Genomic DNA, 16110 nt, shown 5'->3' with positions numbered 1-16110 from the left:
TCGGACTTTTTTTAATACAAGAAGCTCAACTTTGGAGTCAGTTCAGCAGCGGAGGTAATTCAACGTTTGATTCAATCTGCACTTCAAGGACTTGAAGGCACCCTGAACATCAGTGATGATGTTCTCATCTATGGCTGCACTGAAAGTGAGCTCAAAACACACCTATATGCATGCCGACAATGTCTCAGAGAATGTAATCTCACCTCAAACAAGGACAAGCGCTCATTTAATGAAAGCAGAATTGAATTCTTCAGTCACGTGTTCAGTGTTCTATGGTGTAAAAGTGGCACCAGATCCATGGAAAGTTGAAGCTGCGGATCCTACAAATGTGCAAGAAGTTCAGAGTCTGCTAGGACTTGTTTCGTACTGCAATCGCTTCATTCCGGACCTCGCTATGCAAACTGTCCCCCTACACGATCTGACGAAAGAGACCACCAAGTGGGAATGGACTAAATCACACAACAGGTGGTACACCAGATCAAACATTTGTCAGTAAGTTGCACAAATACCTATTTTGACCCTGAGAAAACCACCCAGCTAGTTGTGGATGCAAGCCCAGTTGGCTTAGGAGCAGTTCTTGTAAAGGAAGACAAGCCAGGTAACCCATCAATCGTTGCAATGGCAAGCAGATCACTAACACCTGTAAAGCGACATTATTCACAAACAGAGAAGTGCTCTCAATCACATGGGGTATCTTAAACTTACATCTCAACCTATATGGAAGCAAGTTTAAAGTAATAACCGATCTAGTGGTCACGAGACAACTAATGAATTTGTTCAACAATCCACATAGCAAACCACCCATTCAAATAGAACATTGGATATGCAAACTACAAGAGTACGAGTTCCATGTTGAGTATCAGCCAGGCAGGCTCAACCTGGTGGATTATCTTTCGCAACAGTGGTTGCCAACAGTCATGAGGAAAAGGCTGCTGAACAACATCTTAACTACCTAAGCATAAATGCGGTGCCAAAGTCACTAAAATTATCTGACATCAAAGCAGCAACAAAACAAGATGAGGCTTTGCAATCATGTATGAAGGCTATGGAATCACAAAATTGGAAAGATGTGATCGAGAAAGCATCTACAAATAACATCGCTCACACACAATGTTTGAAATGAGCTCACTGTTACAACCGCACCTGATCTCGTATTACACAACAACTGTATTGTCATTCCACACTCATTGAGGGAATATATTGTCGATATGGCACATGAACGACACCAAGGAATTGTCAGAACCAAACAACTCCTTAGGGAAAAGGTATGGTTCCCAGGAATTGACTGCATGGTAGAGCACAAAATCGATCAGTGTTTGCCATATCAAGCAACCAAAATGTAAAATCTTCATGATCCTCTCAAGATGTCTGAACTACCTCCACGACCATGGATTGAAGTCAGCATTGACTTCACAGATTTGCCCAGAACACCTGCTTGTTGTCACTGACGACTACAGCAGATTCATAATCGTGGAATTAGTTCTGTCAACTTCAACAAAAGTAGTTATCCCAAATCTTGACCAGATCTTCGCCTTGTTTGGAATTCCTCAAATGGTAAGAATTGACAATGGACCCCCATTCAACAGTAATAAGTTCAGTAAATTCGCAAACTACCTAGGGTTCACTCATCGGAAAATCACACCCCATTGGTCAAGAGCTAATGGCAAAGTCAAAAGATTTATGCAAACCTTGAAAAAAATCATACATATAGCTACAGCTGAGAACTAGTCATGAAAGCAAGAGTTATATCACTTTCTTCGTAACTACAGAGCAACACCTCACTCGACTACTGGAAAACCTTCAGCTACATTCATCTTTGCACATCTTATGTGGGCATGTCTACCTGAGCTACCCCGCAGAGCTAATGATCAACATGTACGGGAACACAATCGAGAACAGAAGGATATAATGAAAGAAAATGCAGAGTGAAACATGAAATTAAGAGCTACACTGTTAAAGTCAGGAAATAACATACTTGTGAAACACGATGATCATATTGGAAAGCAAACAATCCTTCATGACATCCAACCGTTTGTTGTGACCAACACAAAAGGATCAGTGATCACTGCTAAGTGCAATTCACAAATCATCACAAGAAACCCGTCATTCTTCAAAGCCCTGAAAACACTACTCACAAGCATTGAATCCAATTCTGACATTGACACCTCAGATGAAGAACATGAGTCAAATGAGACTACACCTGATGTCAGATGATATCCTATTCGTGAGAGAAAACACCCATCATACGTATGTGAATATGTTACAAAGTGAACTATTTATGTTTAAGTTTATTGGAAACAAACCATTGAAATATGCTATGTCTGTCATTTACTAAGAAGGTGAGGGATGTGGTGTTGTAGTGTTTTGAAATTGCATTGTGCATCGTGTACTCTGAGGCTACTCTAGAACATACATGCTAGCAAAGGGAAATTGAAGCTAAACAGAATAAAGAAGAAGCCTTTGTGTTCAACAGCCTGTTGTCTCAGTCTCTGTCTCATACCCTATACTAAACTCAGCTAAAGCTCACTCCAGTCCCAAGGACATCACAGTCACTATGTTGTCTCATGAAACAGTCTTTGAAAACATTCCGTGGAATTATGTATTTTCTTTATTCACAGCCATTACTGCTAACATTTATTTCCTCATTGTTCAAAACTGAATTAAGTGAGCAGTAACTCAAATTAAGTTACAGCAAAGCACAAGTATTTTTGTTGTTAGGTGTTTCCAAAGTGTTATCTCCTCTCAGGTTCACATTCACAACTGTATGTTGCCTAATAAAACCTTTATGACAGATCCTTTGAATTGAACAAAAATGCTACTTTCATAAAATCTTTAAATTCATGCTACATATAATTTGTAGCAACTTAGTTAAATAAATGATACTCAGTCAATTTTCTGGTGTAGCAACAAAGAGAATTAATTTACATCCCACATATTAAATGTTCAAGTTTCAGTGCTAACTCTAAAAACAACACATAAGCCATAAAACATTGTTGCAGACCATTTCTACATTTACGAACCACAGTTATTTACAAATCCTGCTTTTTCCTTGTACCAATCCGTCCCAAATCTGACGCTCATCAGAGTTGGGGGTCTATGCAGAGTGAAATATTTATTTCTCTGTTGTCTATTTTGGAGTCTTCATAACAAAATTCTAACATCTAAAAATGTCAAATTGATTTGAGACAAGAATATGGATTTTTGAGGCTAATAAACATCCTCGGTTCTGGGTGGGATATATGGGAGGGTGCTTTAACTGTATGCTGAGTATTTATCACACAACAGCATTTTTTTTTCCTATGTAGAAAGAAGCATTGTAGGTAGTTAGGGAAGATACAGTGGATTTTCTTTCGGTAGTTTCAGTAGCTGAAGAATGACATAATAATTTTTTGATTAAGTCTTTTCACATTAGAAAAATTGCCTCTAAATTCTAAGGATATCTTAATATTTCTCAACCCATAGGACACTCTGCAGTGCCTGGAATGCCACCGTTCTTTGGTATAACATTGGGTACAGGAGTGGACTGGTTATGTTACTGGATTGATATTCTAGAGTTTAGAACAATGGCCATTTGGGAACTTGAATTCAGTTTTTTAAAATTCTAGAAATAAATAGCCAGTACCAGTAAAAGTGACAATGAAGCTGTCAGATTGTCGTTAAAAATCCAACTGGTTCACGAATGTCTTTTAGGGAAGTAAGTCTGCCATCCTTACCCGGTCTGGCTTATATGCTATTCCACTCCAACACCAACGTGGCGTTGACTCTCAACGACCCTCTAAAGTGCCCTAACAAGCCACTCAGTTTTATCAAGACAACTATGCAGTGGTTCAAAATTAGGCTCATTACTGCCTTCTCAGGGGAAATAAATGTTGGCTCTGTCAGTGATGTCTACATCCCAAAAATGAATTAAAAACATATAACAGCATCATGTAAGTGTAACTTATAGTTTGATATAATATCATTTATACTTTAGTATCTAATAACTCTGCTCCATTGAAAAACAATGTTTTGGTCAAGTTTCTATTTTAATTGCCCTAGTTATTTTGCTGTCTGTTCATACATGGATCATTCTCTCATAATGCATCAAAGGAAGTGTGATCTACTAACTTTTCTGATGAAGGGAGAACTATGTTACATTAATAGAGTAAAACATGTGAACATTTGAATCTATAATGATGTAATATTTGCTAAATACATAAGCAATTTTTACTTTGTTCAATTGTTCAGTATAGCAGAACTTTTCTGAGAATGAACAGTTAGTAGTCCATAGAGTTCATAGTGCATAAAATAATATAGTAAAATAATGAATATCTGTCAACTTACTCTGAATACTTTCTCCACTCTTGCAATACTTTTACCAAAGATTGTGCCCAATTGATCCCCAATCCCTGCTAACAGAAAGCCGAAGAGAGGAATTCCAAACAATGCATATAAGATGCAGAATATTTTCCCTCCTTCAGTACTGGGTGCAATATTCCCATAACCTATTAAAATAAATAAGAACATATTTTTTGGGATATAACAGTAAAGACATGCTGCTGCTTCTTAATGGACAGTTGTCAGGAATTAAAACACTAGATCATCAAATAGTTCTAGAGATAGACATAAAAGATATAGCTTAGAAGTGGCAACTGGGGTTTAATCAGAGAATTACCAAACTGCACAATTAAACTACTACTCTATCTTTTATTTCCAGGTGTCTTATTCCTTACATTGGAAAACAAAAGAAGAAATGTATTTTTTCAGCAATTATATGTTAGGTCAGTCCTTATAGTAGATTAGATCAGTGCCATGCAGCACTGCATTTAATAATTTTTTATCTGAGAACCCACAATTAGAGATCTGTTTAGAGACCATCGGGCTGAATTTTCACTTGAGGGGTGAGAAACAGGAGCTGGGTCCTTTTTCCAGGTCCCAAAGCCACCCCACCCCCCGCCCAAGGGAAAACAGTTGCTGATTGGGATTTTGACGGGGGTACCCCATTAATTGGCATGGAGACAGGTGAGAAGCAGTTCAGAGAAGGTTCACACAACTAATTCCAGGGATGAATGGCTTATTTTATGAAGAAAGGTTGAACAGGTTGGGCCTGTACCCATTGGAGTTTAGAAGAATGAGAGGTGATGTTATTGAAACATATAAGATCCCGAGGTGACTTGATAGAGTGGATATCGGGAGGTTGTTTCCTCGTGTGGAGGAGTCTGAATCTAGGGGATACAGGCCAGAATTTTACCTACCTTAATTGGGTCAGTTCGGAGGCATCCGGGTGATAAAACGGCGTCCAATGACATCGGATTGAGTCTCTGGTGTCATCACGCACAGACGCCATTTTACGATCCAGGAAGTCGGGCACGATCAAGTCGCTGCTCGCACATCCGACTGCAAGTAATTTCAAGGCACTTAAAGTAATTGAGAAGGCAATTGCTGGAAATTTTTGTGGCCGTCTGACTTTACGGCCGTAAATCGGGTCACTGATCGTGTCGGGGACCCGGAAGCTTTAAAAGGGTGGAAGGCAGGCAATCAGTGAGTGTGTTGGAGGTAAGGTTTTTGGTGTTGGCTTATCTCTGAGAGTTTTTGTGTGTTATATAAATTGTAGACATTTGTAGCTTGTGCAGAGGGCTCCAACTGAGTCTGACTCACTGCAGCTCAGGCCCTATCTGTTCTGAGTCAGTGAGTGGAAGGGAGGGGGTTGTGTGTGCCTGTCCTGACAGCTGGAACTTAAGAGATTTTGTCATTGAATCTGGTAAGCAGTCCAACAATGGGGATTGTGCATTCTGGAGACAGCTCTTCAGAGGAGGAGGACCATGCCCCAATCAGGGGCAGAAGGACAGCTGGGCATGGGCATGTGCAATCAGCTGGTCAAGTGTCTCCTCATTATGTGGGAGGGAGAGCAGGTGGCAGAGTCTGGTTAGAACGAACACATATCAGGAGACGCGCCTACCTAACAGGGTGGGGTATACCGACTGCGTCTGAGCTACCTGCACCTGTCGGAACGCCAGTGCAGAAGAAGGCTGCGTCTGTCACGTGAGACCGTGACATTTCTCTGTGAGATGGTGACAGTGGATGTAGTCTCAAACTACCTCAGTGGTCATCCAATGCCGGTCGCTCTAAAGGTGACCGTCGCCCTTAACTTTTATGCGTGTGGCTCTTTCCAGGCTTTGACGGCAGACTTGTGCGGAGTCTCCCAAGCAGCTGTGCACCACTGCATAAAGGTTGTGACTGATGCACTGTTTAGACGTGCTAACAATTTCATTAGTTTCAAAACAGACGACACCAGTCAGGCTGAAAGAGCAAGAGGATTCAGTGCAATAGCTGGGTTCCCAATGGTTCACGGTGTGATAGACTGTACGCATGTGGCAATTAGATCACCAGCGGGTCATTCAGGGGCATTCATTAACCGAAAAGGCTTCCATTCATTGAACATTCAGCTTGTATGTGATCATCGGAAGAGAATCATGCAGGTTTGTACACGGTACCCAGGGAGTTGCCACGATGCATACATTCTCAGAAACTCTCAGGTGCCTGCTCTTTTCAGTCCCCCCGACAGACTGTAAGGTTGGATACTTGGCGACAGAGGTTATCCTTTGAAGACACATGGCTGATGACACCCGTGAGAATCCCAAGAGGTCATGCTGAGAACGCTTCAATGAGAGCCATGCGACCACAAGAGTGACAATCGAACAAACGATTGGCCTGATCAAGATGAGATTTAGGCGTCTGGACCGCTCGGGTGGATCACTGCAGTATGCGCCAGCACGGGCATCCAGGATTATTGTCGTTTGCTGCTCCTTGCATAACCTGGCGATGGAAAGGGGAAACACCATTGAGGAAGTTCAAGGTAAACGTGAGGCGTCATCAGATGAAGATAGAGTTTCTGATGTGAACGATCGGCAACACCCACATGATCTCATAGTAGAGGAAGCAGAATGTCCTCCGGAATTAAGAGCAAGAGAGACCCGGGATGCCCTAATAGGCAGGCGTTTCTCTTGAGAGGATCGCTCCGTGCAAAGATTTCACATTGTGGCATGCACTGAGCCATTGTGGAATTGCGAGAGGGGAAAGACACGCACATCCAAGGGAAGAGATGATCAGATTAAAAACAACATCACGTCATGATGAACCCAACCCAGGTGTGTGACCTTTCATATATAACCACTTCAGGAGCGCAACCATGTCTGATGCTACCTCATGGATGACATATGCAAAGTTAAATATTCAAATCACAAATTTATTTGCAGTGATGTAATGTGCAATTGAAATAAATAATCGGAAGGTAACCCAGTGACCAGGAGTGATGTTACTGTGATTTCTTAAAACATTTGCGGGTGCTCTTATCCCTCGCCACCAGACTCACCAGAGGCCGGTGGCTGAGCGGGCTGCTGCCCTGCTCTTGATGACTTTGGCGGACATCCTCTGTCTGCTCGTGGCCGTGCAGGCAGCGGCATATCGGGGTGCTCATGAGAAATATCAGGAGCACCCTTTAACACCCTGGGAGTTTGCGGTTGACGTCACTAGTGGAGGGAGCAAGGGGCTGCATGATGCATCAGGAGCGCCCTGAGAGGAGCTCCCATGTGCTATCACTACTGCCCCTGTGCCTTCCTGCAGCTCGATTGGTCCTCAAAGCTGACCTCAGAGGGATAAGCAGCCTCGACCTGCCGCATGCGGATCTGAGTTTGCGCCCTGATAGCCTGGTCCAGGGAGGCTGCACTCCCCCTGATATCACAGATGGCTTCCAGTGCTGGTCCCTCCACTGCAGCTGCCAATCTGTCAACGGAGGATGCCAGATGGACAAATGCCTGAGAGTTTGCAGCTGACGTGCCCTGGATGGACGTTTCCAGAGTATGTGCTATGGCTCGCAGCGTCTCTGGCAAGTCCGCCAGATGTACATGCACTGCATGTTGAACCTGCAACATCTCCCGCTGAATGGATGTTCTCAGAGGTGCGTCATCAGGTTCTGCCTCTGGTGGCTGGTCCAGCGACTGTGCTGTGCTAACACCCGCAAGTGACATCGTTTCCATGGAGACAGCAATCCCAACCGTAGTGGAAGTCTCTGCACTGGTGCTTGATGAGGTGCGATGATGTGACGGTGCACCCTCTGAGGTGATCTTCTCATCCTCAGAGGGGACTGTTGAGCCCACGAGACCCCTCCTGGCCGCTGATGTATTTCACCTGCAGGGAGAATCAGATTGATCAGTTTGATCAGCATCACAGATTTAGGCACATGTCCCTTACTACAGTTTGCACACATTTGTGTGAATCAACTTTTATTAGCACACTTCAGTGCATGAGACAATAACCACTGCAACTGCCCCCCAACACACCCTCCCCACCTTTACACCCTCCCACCACTTTATGGGTCACTCACTCTGCTGTCCAGGACTGCCAACCTCGCCATCTGCCACGGCGCGTCCTCTGTCCTCCCCTGCCAGCATCAAGGCATCCTCCTCCATACTGGTCAGGTGTGACTGATTGCCCCGGCCACCACCGGTCCGGGACCTCTCTCGGGCATTGTGAGCCCTCTTCTCCTATTTAAACAAGCACATCTAGTTTAGCCATATGATTTGGTATCTCACACCCTCACCCATTGGGTTTGTTGATGCATTTCAGTGCAACTGCAATGCAGTGCCCAATTTGAACACTATTGGATCACCATGCATCCCAGACCTGACCATCCTGCGTCCCAATACAATGCAGCAGGAAAGGACTGCACATTGCTGGTTTCCACCTTGCATCATTAGGACAAACTGACCCTTCCCTGACACATTCACAATGAGATTAATGAGGAGTACCCCTTACCCGGGCAGAGCGAAGCAGGTCATTGAGCCACTTGCAGTACTGGAGCCATGTCCTCCGTACCACACAATGGCTGCTGACCTCCTCAGCAACCTCCAGTCAGGCCCTCTCGGTCACTTCTGCAGGCCTTCTTCGGCCATTGGCGTTGAATAATATGTGACGCCTTGCCTCCACCACCTGAAGGAGGACCTGCAGAGATTCTTCTGAGAAACGGGGGGCTGTGGTGAACCTTCTCCCCTCCATCACTCTGGATTTCGTCTGCAAATGTTGGCTCCTTTCCTGCCCCTGAGCACTGTCAGTCTTCCTTCACTTCTTCACTGTTCAGCTGGTCACCTCAACAGTTACACTACCAACTCCTCCTCCGCTGTATTCCCCTGAGCGGCTGCTCCATTATACTGCTGTCTGCCTTTTTACAGGGCTGGCATCGGCCCCGCCCCCAAACCCACTGCTGCAGCTGGCTGCGCACGCCCCATTGATGTCAAATACACCGAGGGGCCGCTAATTGGCAGCCCTATGCATGATGCCGGTGGGCGGGTGACGCGAAGCAGATTCGGTTTTCTCGGCCTCTTCCAACTCGGCTGCCCCGGAGTTGCCGGGAGCCAAAAAATTCCAGCCACAGTTTAAGAATAAGATGTCTCCCTTTTAAGATGGAGATGAGGAGAATTTTTTTTTCTCAAAGGGTCGTTAGTCTGTGGAAATCTCTTCCCCAGAAAGCAGTGGAGGCTGGGTCATTGAATTTATTCAAGGTTGAGTTAGATAGATTTTTGATAGACAAAGGAGCAAAGGGTTATGGGGGGCAGACAGGAAAGTCAAGTTGAAACCACAACCAGATCAGATCTTATCAAATGGTGGGCAGGCTCGAAGGGCCAAATGGTCTACTCCTGTTCCTAAGTCCTATGTTCCTGTCCAATTCAGGATGAAGGTGGGCTCTTGAAACTGGAGGGTCAATCAGAAGCCTTCCAGCTTCAGAGGAGCAGCCGAATGCAATGAGTAGTAAGTAACTGAGATGGCACTTCAACAGGAAGGTGCCCTCAGCCACATTTTTAAAAATTCAAATAAAAAATAGAGAAAGCAGCCAGGTTACCCCTGTGGAGGTAGTGGGGGGGAGGTAAATAGGGCCTTTGGCTGCCCCGCCCCAACCCAGACAGGCAGGGAGGGCCTGTAGGCCTGCCTGGAGCATGGGCGCTCTAGCCAGCTGCTGGGTGCCTGCCTCCAGGCAGTTGATCTGCCTCCCCTCACGTCAGGAAACTGGAGGCCAGCTGGAACATCCCAGTCACCCTCCTTAACTTTAACAAGGTTCTTAATGAGCCTAATTGGCTGCCCACCTTGTAGGGGTGGACAGCCCCGTTGGCCCGAAACCCACCTCGGCCAAAATGGCTAACGCTGAGAATGGGATCAGGAAACCAGCACGCCGGCCGGTCCCGGTATTTTCAGGCCCCGTCCATCTCTGTTCCTGAAAATCCTGCCCCATAGCAATCCAAAATTGATATTCAGTTTGCCTGTTTAGACTCGGAAGCTTTGACACCTTTTTAAAAAATCTGTCTTGTGTATCCAACAAAAATGTTCAACCGATAAAATCGGCAATATCCCAGAAGAAACAGTTCAGAGATGATGGATTGAAAGAGAATGTTAATAAATCTATTTTTGTTCTGTAATTCTTTCTTTGCCTGCATATCAGGGAAAAAATAAGCATGAAGAATGAATGATACCAGCATTAACTCTCCATGTTATTAATTGTACATACTTTGTTTATAGTATATGAAGGTTGCAAATGTTATACCATTATAGATAATACATTAATGTATTATGCTAATTAGACCTAATCCAAATGCACAAAATAACTATGTTCAGTTAATTAGCAAGGCACATCTCTACGAAGCTTTGAATAACGGGTTTACTATTATAGTAGATTGTTGATGAACAATCATCAGATTTAATTTGGAAATTAAAATTTGCTTATAAAATATATTTTCCTTTTGTAGCACAAAACAAGCTCGAGGGGCTGAATAGCCTTCTCCTGTTCCTCATTTCCTAAAATGTCCAAAGTCTATTTTTTAAAACTTTAATGGATATTGGTATGGCCCTCGCTTATTTAACCTTGTAACAAATTTCCCTACATCACAACACTGACTACACATCAAATGTATTTCATTGGGACATCCTGCGATCATGTAAAGCACTTATAAATGCAAGTTAGTTCTTTCTTTGTCTTTTTTCTTCTTACTTTATTTCTTTCTTTCATTAACAAACAAATTTTAGTCATGCATAAACTGAAGGTTACGAAATGAAATATGCCTTTAATATTATATTGACAATATTCTATCATAAGTGTTAAGGAATTGGGAAAAGCTAAGTCAGTCTGTGAATACATCTCTTATGCAGTATAAGTATTCAGTTGTTGGCAATTTGTGATTATGCTGTGTGAAAATATAAAATATATTTTCCACCTGCAACTTTTAAAATTGGTTTAGTAGTTTATATACCAATGTTGTCACACACTTTCATTGCTGCTATTTCAAGGAAATATAAATGTTGAGCTCTTATCATACAAGCAGCTTGATAATTGAACTAGTGGTATTCAAGAGTATTAATTTATTGGCACCCTTTTTGAAAATTATAGCCCACAGTGGGAGTTAAAGTAAATTCCAAATTTTCTCATTTCTCTGTTGATAAGGAGGTACTCTAGAAGTATAGTTATAATTCCCTTCAACCCATTATTTGAAACAAAGTTTCTCAACAATGAGTAGAAGAGAATTCTAAACTATTTTGAAAAGTAAGTAACTAGTTGCTTGAAAAGCACAATGCTAAAGGATATGGGGTGTAAGGAGGAAAGTGGAGATAGACTAGTCATGTCAAATGAAGAAAAACAGTGGTGCAGATATGATGGAATAAATGGCCTGTTCCTGTATTGCAGCTTTCTATGATTCATTCTGTAATCCTGAGGCTCAGCAAAAAGGGCTGGTCTATCTCACAGGCCTTCTCTCCTGTATTTCACATTTTGCTTTTCAGTAGAGTAATACCAGCAGTGAAGATAAAGTTATTTTTACGCTAGTGTAATGCTAGGCCCCCACCTGGCAAGAATGAGGTACATGAATTTTGTCATGAACATTGATTTTAAACTGTTACTTTTCTAGCCATGGCTGGAAAAGACATTTTTGCATATTAACAGACAGGATTTGGAAGGACAAAGCAGCCATTCCCTGACATTCAACCCACAATGGACTTTTGATCACCAGACGTTGAAGGTGGGGGAGCTCGCATTCCAGGTTGACTGCTAAGATGGCCGAATACACAAACGGACATGATCAAACCAGCTAGTCACATGACTAACCTGCTGGGCAACTTGAGTTTTTTGAATATGTACAAACAGTTTGGGCAGAAAGCTGTTTGCTTCTGGACTGAGATCTCTCTCCTGTCTGCTCCCATCTCTTTCTCACAAGCCTCTAAATCACTGAAGACACATGAACCCCAAGACAGAAAAGTCTCCTACAGTTAACAAGGTTTAAGAAGAATACTGGGCCCCAACAAAAAGCAAGATCTACCTACAATCAAGGACTCTACAGTGAGCTCGAAGAACCATAACAAAAGCTCTTCAGATATTGCCTCAAATTTTTCCACTTTATTTTTCTTTGCTCTTTTCTGTCTCTATTTGCATGTGTGTATTGCGTATGCATGCTAGCGTGGGCACGTCATGTATCAGTAGGTGTTAACCAAATTAGAGTTTAAGTTTGATTTTAATAAGTTTCAACTTTTCGTCTTTAAACCTAAGAAAGTCTGCTTGTGCTGGTTTCTTTGCCTTATAATTGGAAAGTGGTGAACAAGGATTCACCAAGCGAGAGCTAAAAATACAGTGTGTTTAAAATTTAACCCCGTTATGGTAAGACCAGGTGAAGGCAGAAAGGGAACCCTAGACCTCTTTCTCACCTGGTCGTAACACTGGTCTTACCATTACCACATCATATTAAATTTGAGGGCTCTTTTCATTGACGACATCTGTTCTCTGGTCATATCCCGTGATAGTAATCAATGAATCTATTACAAGATGTACTGATAGCTTAACACCGACCCACACTTATCACTTGCCAACACATTAGTGAAATGCTTTTTTCAAGATGCTTGTTTGAACAGTGATTATTGATGGCAAGCTTTGAGAAATTAGCTGTTAGAGTTATTGAGTTACTGAGCTTTATAGTGAAGGAGCTGAATTAACACCTATATTTCTCCAGTCATTAAGTTAAGGGACCTCATCTTAATCAGAGTGTATTAGTTCTGCTCCTTCACAATCTTAGATTCAGTAACTCCTACAAGTTAATTTCCCTAGTTAATCTCATCATTGATAAACAGAAATATTCATATATTGGGCGGCACAGTGGCGCAGTGGTTAGCACCGCAGCCTCACAGCTCCAGGGACCCGGGTTCGATTCTGGGTACTGCCTGTGCGGAGTTTGCAAGTTCTCCCTGTGTCTGCGTGGGTTTCCTCCGGGTGCTCCAGTTTCCTCCCACATGCCAAAGACTTGCAGGTTGATAGGTTAATTGGCCATTATAAATTGCCCCTAGTATAGGTAGGTGGTAGGGAAATATATAGGGACAGGTGGGGATGTGGTAGGAATATGGAATTAGTGTAGGATTAGTATAAATGGGTGGTTGATGGTCGGCACAGACTCGGTGGGCCGAAGGGCCTGTTTCAGTACTGTATCTCTAAACTAAACTAATAATCAGTTTATAACTGTTTACTTATTTTAAAAAGTTGTTATACATAATATTTGTCCTTTAAATGCGCTTGAGATTTTATAAAATATAATACTTTTTTCTTGTGCTTTCTTTCATAATGGGTCAATTTAGGTCATTAGTCAATCCATGTGCCCATTTCTTAGCATTGTACTGTTGAAAAATAACACCGCACCAAGATGTTCAAATGCCATAGTGCTGTCGAAAACACATAAGAATAAGCTAATGTGAAATCAGCCTAATATATGAGACCTCCATTGAGACAAATATAAAATAGGATAAACAAATGTTATCTTTATGAAATAAATTACTTCAGTGAACATTCACTGAACAGCAGATACGTTTTCAATTAAACATGTAAAAATGATGCAAAGAATCTTTCAGAAGTCATGAAAGCGTGACAAGTAATTTCAAAACAATGTTAGAAAAGATATTTCATTGCATTAACACAAGAAGAGACTGCATCAACTATTGTCACTATGCAAGCATTAGGCAGACCCTATCTGAAATATTGTGTGTAGTTTTAGTCACCTAATCATAGAACTATATTATTGATCTTGGGAGGATGCAGAGGCTAGTACGTTTCTGGATATTAGAATTCCAAGTTATGCAAAAAGTTTACGGAAGTTTTTTTTATTATTTTGGAAGGAGATGAGAAGAGATGACCCAAGTGAACTTTCCAGCATTATGATTGACTCCAGGAAAATTAGTGGCTATGATGCAGTATTCAAATAACAGGAGACACGTTAAAAATTAGGAAGTTAGTTGTAAGAAGGGAAGTCGAGTGACACATTTACACCCATAAGGTAATGGAATTGTGGAGTAAGTTATCATGAAGAGCATTGAAGCAGGCAACGTAAAATGGGTTCAAGAGACAATTTGATTCATTTTAGGATAGAGAAAGGGTAAAGAGAAATTTTGTAGTTTTGCACTCCCAGAGGTAAGCCGTGCCTACAGGAAATTAGGATTGGAGAACGGGGGGTAAAATATTGTAGCCTTATCTCTGACCCACATCCTTTGCTAATGCAGCTTCTCTGGGAGTGCTGGATCATTGGACTGCCTCTATGGCGGGAAGGCAAATTAATGGTTTTAATTACAAGAAAATGATGGGCTTGCTGGACCCAATGGATCTTTCTTGGTATTTAAAAAATAATTACATTCTAAAGGGAGAAAGGGTAAAATTTATGTTGAAGGGTTTTCAAAAAATAACCAAGAGCAAAGACTTGAAAGCAAAATGCTAAGGCAGGGAATTTTGAAAATTAATACACATGGAAGAAAGGAAAGTGGAAAAAAAGTGGAAAAAAATAATCTTTTTTCAGATGATGATAAATTGCTGGTATAAGCATAGCTCCCCACTGGGAATGTATTTTTATTTTGATTAGTACTTTGAAGAAAGTCATTTCAAAATGAAGTGCATTCCCTTTGTCTATGTACCAGGTATGGGATTTCTGAACTCCTTACCTGTTAATACAATGGTACAGTAGACTGCTACACCACACTGCTGAAAAAAATGACATTCTGGTCATCTAGAAGCCCTTATTATAAGATCAGTTTCTAAGCCTCACTAGAAGAGCATACTTCTCATTTCTGGGTACCAATCATGCAATAAATTTGCAGAACATACCACATTTTCTGTATCATTTTCATCAAATGCATTTTACTTCTAAAATGATTTAAAATAACGATTCTAGAATTCAACCCGTAGTTGATTTACATATTAACTAAATGAAAACAAAGACCATGCTTATTCATTTCTTCTATCCTTAGTATTAACACTTGATAATAGCTACAGCAAAGCATGGAAGCTTTATTTGATACACACTGAATTCAAAATGAATCTGTTCATAATGTTGTGAAAAACATGTTTAAAAGGTTTGGTTGTGTACTGCCGTTCCTTATGCTTTACATTGGGCCTTTAGAAGATTGAAAGATAGGTTGCCAATTCAAATCATAAATGCATTCTCTTTTACAATACTAACTGAGTCACTCACATAAGCTGATTGCAAACCAAAACCCCCATCTGACCTGTAATGTGATGTCTCCTTGGGAGTGCAGCAGACCAGGATAGTGTAGTTTTCTCCCAACATATACGACAACTTCTATTTATATAGTGCCTTTAATGTAGTGAACATCCCAAGAAGCTTCACAGAAAAGAAACAGCCACCAAGCAATAAAAGATGAGTGAAGACATAATTAGAGATGGGTTTTGAGGAGGTTTTTCAAGAAAGAAAAGAGTTAGAATTGTGCGGGGTTTAGTCAAAAGTTTGCAGTGTTTAAGGCTAAAACTGCTGAAGGAAATATAGATGATTTTGTAAAACCAGTATGTGCAACAAATACTTCCTTGAAAGGACTTATCTCAAAATCTATCCTCTCATAATTGAAAGATATTGCAATAAGGCATAGGAGTCTAGACAGGGCCCACTCAATTAACATCAGTTCCCACCCAAATCTAAGTCTGTGCTCTGAATGCAGCGAAGTCTCAACTGGTTCTCATATATTGGTGTCTGTAATATCCCAGTTCCCTTCAACCAACCATAAAGTCTGTGTGTGAGGAAGAGGGGAGGATGTGGAAGCATGGGTGGGGGTAATGAG

General features: G+C 41.8%; 1 protein-coding gene across 1 annotated transcript in view; it reads right to left on the bottom strand.

The window, feature by feature from the left end:
* LOC137373456 (potassium channel subfamily K member 10-like) overlaps nucleotides 1-16110 on the bottom strand; it is a 44309-nt gene that overhangs the window by 16423 nt on the left and 11776 nt on the right. The window contains exon 4 of the mRNA XM_068038279.1: nucleotides 4324-4484. Coding sequence (XP_067894380.1) covers nucleotides 4324-4484 — 161 coding nt within the window. The remainder of the gene's footprint in view (nucleotides 1-4323; nucleotides 4485-16110) is intronic.

The sequence above is a fragment of the Heterodontus francisci genome, chromosome 9 (assembly GCF_036365525.1).
Source record: "Heterodontus francisci isolate sHetFra1 chromosome 9, sHetFra1.hap1, whole genome shotgun sequence".
In the NCBI taxonomy this organism is placed as follows: domain Eukaryota; kingdom Metazoa; phylum Chordata; class Chondrichthyes; order Heterodontiformes; family Heterodontidae; genus Heterodontus; species Heterodontus francisci.
Note: the sequence above shows the minus strand (reverse complement) of the source record. Positions and strands in the feature narration are given on the sequence as shown.